Raw genomic sequence first — 6,986 nt, 5'->3', positions numbered from 1 at the left:
CTCTCTCTCTCTCTCTCTCTCTCTCTCTCTCTCTCTCTCTTGCTTTTATACTTTATCTCCCTGAGAGAGCAGTGAGAGTAACATAAATCACACTCTTCAAATAGGCAGACCCTGCGATATCCCGTTGTTCATCAAAACTGCATCAAACTAATTGTCCTACTCATCAGCTGAAAACACATTTTCCTCTGGAACTCAGCAGTCACCCTGTAAACGTTTCTATCTTTGCAATGAAAGCGCGATAATGAAGATGAGGAAAACAGACGGAGGAATCTCGAGCCCCCCAGTCAGAACTGGAAATAGTTAAAGAAAGTGCAACTCGGGACCATGAATGTGTTCCTTAATTGACATTCATTAGTGTAATTGTGGGTTGGACCACATGCAGGAGAAGTGTCTCAATTAAGGTCTGTTCTTCAGTTTCCGTCTTTGTGTAGAAAAATGTAAAAACTTTCAATGACTGCAGCTGTGTGGAAGGTTGAGATTACATGTTTGCAGCCTAGTTTTCTTTAAACCCAACAAAGGTCAGAAGGTTATCTGGTAAATGTTCTTGCATGTTGTCACAGGGCGGCAAGATTCCTATTCGCTGGACGGCTCCAGAGGCGATCGCATACAGGAAGTTCACCTCAGCCAGCGACGTGTGGAGCTACGGGATTGTCATGTGGGAAGTGATGTCATACGGAGAGAGGCCGTACTGGGAGATGTCCAATCAAGATGTAAGTTTGATGTGATGATCTTCTGCATGCATGCTGTATGGAGTTTGCCACTTTAAATTTGAATTGAACTATCACTCCGCATTTGGACCACCAAGCGGAAGTATGTTTTCACCCTTTATGTGGTGCATGCAAAGAAAGAAAGACTGATTGTACAACGGCCATTTAATAGCTAGGACAACTGAGGAAACATATAAACACTGTTATGGAGCTTTCATTCATCTCACATGATCTGGAGATGGAGTTTACCCAGTTATCAGGGTACTGGATGTCCAGCTTTTCTTTTTATTCTCACTAATTAACACGATGTGTCTTGTTTGTTTAATCCGTAGGAATTAAAGAACAATGTTCTTACAGGGGTAGGTGATATGTGCCGGACTATTTGTTGGCCGCAACCATTTAACATCCAAGAGTTGGCGGTTGGTTGCCTGGCAACTGCCCCGAGCCAATAAATGGTGGCATTTAACAACAAGATATGCCATTTTAAAGGTGTTGGTGGGACTATTTGTTTCCATTTGACAAAGCCAAGCTAGCTGTTTCCCCCTGTCTCCTGGCTTTAGCTTTATATTCCACAGACTGCTATGAAAGTGTTATTGATCTTCTCATCTAGCTCGTTGCCAGAAAGCAAATAAGCATACGTGCCAAAATGTCAAACGTTTGCTTGAAGGACCTTGGAAACAGCAGTTGAGGAAAACTGCCGTCTTCAGCTGCTCAGCTGCAGTTTTCAAGGTTGAGAATGAATTTTGAACCTCAGTGTTTCTCAACCATAAGGTGGCTTCATATCTTAACACATATTTTGATTTACAAGTACATTAGAATTTGTTTCATATTTACCAATAATTAAAACAAGTAAAACAAACAAAATATGTCAAATTCAAGTCAACATCGCAACACTCGCAAGTTTCTTCGGTCAGGACAATTTCAGGACTTAAAAACAGACAACTAAAAGCTGTACACCCCAAATAAAATACCTTTACTTAAAAGTTAACAACATAAAATCACAGATATTGTTGGTCTGTCATTTCAATTTGCATGCAAAGTATTTTGGTAACAAAGCCAGGCTGCATTGTTCCTTAGGGTCTTGTGTATAATAAAGACAGTGATGCAGACGTCGAGGGAGAAGTAGGTGAAATATACATGTTTCCTGTCAGGAGGCTGAATGAAGGTTGAAATAGGGAGGGCTTTGTGGGAACCTATTATTAAAAATCCATCACTGCAAAGTGTGGACAATGAAAATGAATGAATTTAATGGAAACGCACAGAGAGACATTGTGGGGGTGTAGACAAAGGTGTGTGTAAGCAAAAGGAATCTCATGGAGGTGCAGAGCTAAGCAGAAAAACATGCCAGGAAAGTAGCAGGCTGTACACTCACTTAGGTTTTCTATATATCTTACATCAGTGCTTAAGGTTATTCTTTTTATTTATTTATTTAGGACAGCTGAAGACATGAAAGGGGAGTGAGGGGGGGGAATGAAATGCAACAAAGGGCCGCTGGTTGGAGTCGAACCCGGCCACGCTGCATCAAAGAGTAAACTTCTATATAAGGGCGCCCGCTCTACCAACTGAGCTCTCCGGGCGCCCGTGCTTAAGGTTTTTAGATCATTTGTCTAATAATGCAGCAGTTTTAGAAATATTTGGCTTAATACATAACTGTAAAACTAGTTGGTAGCTAGTTATCTCTACTCAGCAACAACCCAAATGACCTGCATGTTTTATTTGAGTATTTATTAGAAGGATTAACCCCTTGAGACATATAGTCTCATTTTCGAGGGGGCCCTTAGGACAATTATACAGCACTCCGAAGCCTAGCTAATATATAAGTAAATACATAGTAAGTTTGCATGCATCCCAATAGCACTGCTGTTTGCAGTATATGCACAAACAGGTGGCAATACATTAAGGAGGAGAAAAGTAAGAATCTAAGGAAAAGAAAATCATGTTTCATATGAAGGAAGAGCAGGTTTATTTTAGATAATTAAAGGAACCAAATGAAGTAATAGATCTAAGTGAGTCTCGGAGGTCATTTTCATGAGGAGACCTGCCATAATGCCATATGCCGATGAGTGAGAATGTAGCTTTTGCTTCAGACACACCGTGCACACACACTTGTTTCCCGCCCAAAGACACACAGGCAACATATGCACGCGTAGCCCTTCTGTAACCTCTTCATCCCCCTGCTTCAGACCTCTTCCTCCTCCTCTTGGTTAAAAGGCTGTCTATCTCAGAGAAGAGGGTGAGAGAAGAGGAGGATGAGAGGAGAGGAGAGGCGTTTGATGTTTAATTAAGAGTGTTATGCTGGATTTTCTCTGATCTGCGCCAGAAAGTACAGGCTCTCTCACACTCTCTTTCTCTAAGCCCTCACCTTCTGTTTCCCATTTCTTCCCCTTTCCTTCTTTTTCCCTTCCTCTCTGTAGCTTGAAAATGCGGTCTCTGTCTGTATTCTTGTCCATCTTCTCTTTCTTTCGCCCACCTCGGTCTCTCATTTTTCCCTCCTCTGATCTTTCCTCCCTCCCTGCCAGTCGGCCATGTGTAGCTCTTCTCCCTCAGCACGCTGCAGTGATTTGATGCCCTGCTTCTCTCTTACGCTTTGTTGCGAGTGTACGCTCGCTTTCATGCATCCATGTGTGTTGCACTGAGATGCTATGCTAAGTTAACTCAGTTTCATGTTGACAAGACCCTCATGATCCTATTTTACAGATCAAGGCTGTTTTAACCTTTTTCTTTAATCTGTTGAAACCTCTGCATCAAGGCCAAAAACGCACTACCCAGGATAGTGAGATCAGGATCTCAGGGGTACAGCAGAGTATGCTTACTGATTTGTTCAATAGACAAGTAGACAAGTAGGGAGGAAGGCTGAAGCCATTCTGTCCGACAGCAATCACCTCCTTTACTCAGAATTTCAGATGTTGCCTTCTGGTTCTAGGTTCAGATTCCCTGTGATTAAGAGTAACAGGGACAAGCACTCCTTCATCCCCACAGCCATTTCACTTGTAAACTGGGTCCGGGGGAGGAGGTTTTAACCCCCCACTTCACATGGCAAAGTGTGTAGTTTAGTTAGCGATATGATGTGGTTTCTGTGGACGGTGACGATAGTGGTGATTACGGTGATGATGATGATAATAATGATGAAGTCTTGTTTTTCATCTAGGCAAGGCAAGGCTTGTATTGAATATACAAAACCAACTTCCCTCTGGGGACAAAATAGAGTTGAAAGTTGAAGTTGGAGGGCTATCACGTCTGTCTTTCGTATGAATTTGACCCAGGCAAAGGCTGTCATGAACACAACAAATCAATTCCCTCCAGTGTCTTGCACTGGCAGATCTAGGCTGAGAACTCCAGTCTGCTTTCCACCGCAGGGTCTAACAGAGAGAACTGGGGTTTATTTAGTATTCATCTGACTCGATTTCCCCCCCAAAACATTCTGTGATTCAGTGCTGCATGTTGTTACTTGCGGAAATGATTAACTGGTCTGTGCTGCGTATCAAATACACAAATAATGCTCTTATGGTGTGTTGCTTTGTTGATCCTTGCAGCAGGTTACTTAATGCTTGGTAACTTCATGGAGGTTTGAGAGCAGGGTCAGATAGAGTGCAGGAGCATGCCTGGAGAAATATCAGGATTTTGCTCGGGAGATTTCAAATTGGAAGTAACAATACTTTTGCTGAAGTTTGTCGGGGTCCAGCTGTGAAAGAGTTATTACATGTTCAGGCGTCAAACAAGTTGTGTCCTTTCTATCCCTGGAAATGCGTACTTTTCTACTTTTTACTTTGTCTACTGTATGCAGTGGATTGCATTTCTTACATTTGCCATACCTCTTTCTTTCTCTTTTAAGGTATGAAGGTAATTGAACAGATTCCCTATCTTGTAGTGCATGTTGAATCATCGTATTCTCTTATTGCTAAATACACACAGGCAGAAGATCAGTGTTGTTCACTGTGCAACCAAATTTTGTCACCTCCTCTCTAATGTCCTTACCTTTAAACAAATTCTAAAACTGATCCTCATATTTTAAACATGAATCAACATTCAGTAACTCTTCAACTTCAGATTAACAGTTCTAACCGGGTGAGAAGGGATTTTTGCCTATCATGTCATCAAACTGTTTGATGCTCAAGATAAGTCCATTGATGATCAGTTTTCCATAAAATACAAGTCTGAATGATGATGATGATGTTATTTTAACCACCGACAACTGGAATGGAATTTGATGGCTGGACATTTAAGAGGCTCTCACATCAGGGACGCCAATACACTTGACCCCAAAGTCCAGTTTGTGTGATTAGTGTAACACAGTGTACTGTCCAGCGTGCCCGTGTCCACTTATAAAGGTGGTCCCTGGAGTGTACATGTGTACTCATGTACGGTTTGTGGCATGAAAGCTAACTGTACCAAAACTGCTATTTAGAATGTGGCGTTACAACTATTCGACTTTCCTGTTCAAACATGAGAATGGATCTCTATGAAAAGAGTTGCTTGAAATTTGGACAAAAAAACATACAATGACCAATGGACATTACACACAAAAATTATGAGATTTAATGAATAATTTGAGACTATTTGAATGCGAGTGGGAACAACAGAACAATTTCCTGACGTCTTAAAGAAGGCATAATGCCAATGTAGACTCCATCTGTCACATTTACATAATGGACTTCAATGCTTGTGTTATTAATGTACATTTTCCCTTATTGCATGTATTTGTATACGTTTTATGTATTTTATCGTGTTTTTATGTTTTAAGTGTGTTTTTTACCTGGCTGCAAGACAAATTTCTGGTTGGAGTAGGCTCCAAGTCATCTTTTCATAGGGTGGAAAATGGGAGATTTCACTTCTCTGGCTGGTCTCTGATCTGCTAACCCTTAGCCTTATGTACTGCCATATAAACTAGGCGTTACTCTCGCACTCCACTCCTTTTCTCCTAACATCTAAATGAAAGGAAACTCATTTGTTAGCAGATCCTGCATACAGTCCTGATGTATTGTACCACTTTCTAAAATCCTAGCTTCTAATTGTCTTTGTCCATCCCCCTGTCTGTCTTCAGGTCATAAAAGCAGTAGAGGAGAGCTACAGGTTGCCGGGTCCTATGGACTGCCCTGAGGCTCTGTACCACCTAATGATGGACTGTTGGCAGCGAGAACGAAGCAACCGCCCCAAGTTTGATGAGATTGTCTGTCTACTAGACAAACTCATTCGTAATCCCAGCTCATTAAAAACATTGGTCAACTCTTCACACAGGTATGAATTCACCCTGCAAAACAACAGCGTATATAAAACATCCCAAAGTTATGTTAAGTTTTTAATTTAAAAAAAAAAGTCCATGTTGAGAATTTACTGATTTTAATGTTGATGCCCAACACAAAAATTTTGATTTTTGGATTTAAGCAGTAGATGGCCAATCATTTTTATTTGATATTTTTTTTAAACAAAGACTACTAAATATAATTTTGTCTTGATTTTTTTCAAGAAGAGATACATATATGTTGGTTTTAACTGCCTTTTTTTAATTTGGAAAATGCAGTGTTTTAATTGACCAGCTTAAACACATCTCTGAGATCTGATAGACTTGTCAGTGTTCGGACACAATGCAAATAGAGTTTTCATTGAAATCTTGTGTAGCTGCATAATTAAATCAGAATGGTCTCAGTCTCTAACTGCTGCATGCCTGCAAAAAAGAGGCGAGAAAGAAATGAAAGTGCCTCTATTTTCCTGAAACTACGCATTATTGTGAATTGTATTTTGTGGGCTATCTTTTGATAATCAGCACATTTGAATATTCAATGAGTATTTCCACACAATGCATGGATTGCATTAGTGTATAATGGCATGAAACGGCTTTTAAGTGCTCTGAAGCAGACATTTAGTCAGACACCGTCATTACCTTGTTTTCTTTGCAGAGAAAACGAAATGTGAAATCTTTCTCTTTTCCACTTACACACACATTTACACACACACCCAGGAACACGGTTAATAAATCAATGCCATATCTAACAGCCCATGCAATAACATATGACAGTTAGCCAGATTATAGCGACGCCAGTCCTCGTTCGCTCCTGTTCTAGCGCCAGCGTGGAGAATATTGTTAGCTTGCATGAACACGTCTGTTTGACAGCATGCAGAGCTCTGTTAGCATGGAGAGTGAGCTGAATGACAAAGAGTTTAGAGAGGACAGCATTTCCAGCTTTGCGTGATGGTGCATAACTACCATAACAAAGCCTCGCTGGGAACTGTCAGGACCTTTTGAGCTTAGCAGTGGGCTTCAACATGTAGTTGATTGTGACA

The 6,986-nt window shown here is 40.8% G+C and overlaps 1 protein-coding gene across 1 annotated transcript in view; it reads left to right on the top strand.

Annotated features, from left to right (window-relative positions):
- Positions 1 to 6,986, top strand: part of LOC116704262 (ephrin type-A receptor 5-like) — a 71,007-nt gene that overhangs the window by 57,628 nt on the left and 6,393 nt on the right. Inside the window, 2 exon segments of the mRNA XM_032539584.1 lie at positions 561 to 710; positions 5,749 to 5,942. Of these exon segments, the coding sequence (XP_032395475.1) occupies positions 561 to 710; positions 5,749 to 5,942 (344 nt within the window).

Source organism: Etheostoma spectabile, chromosome 16, assembly GCF_008692095.1.
Source record: "Etheostoma spectabile isolate EspeVRDwgs_2016 chromosome 16, UIUC_Espe_1.0, whole genome shotgun sequence".
NCBI classification, from domain to species: domain Eukaryota; kingdom Metazoa; phylum Chordata; class Actinopteri; order Perciformes; family Percidae; genus Etheostoma; species Etheostoma spectabile.
The sequence above is the reverse complement of the archived record's forward strand: the minus strand, read 5'-3'. Positions and strand labels throughout refer to the sequence as shown.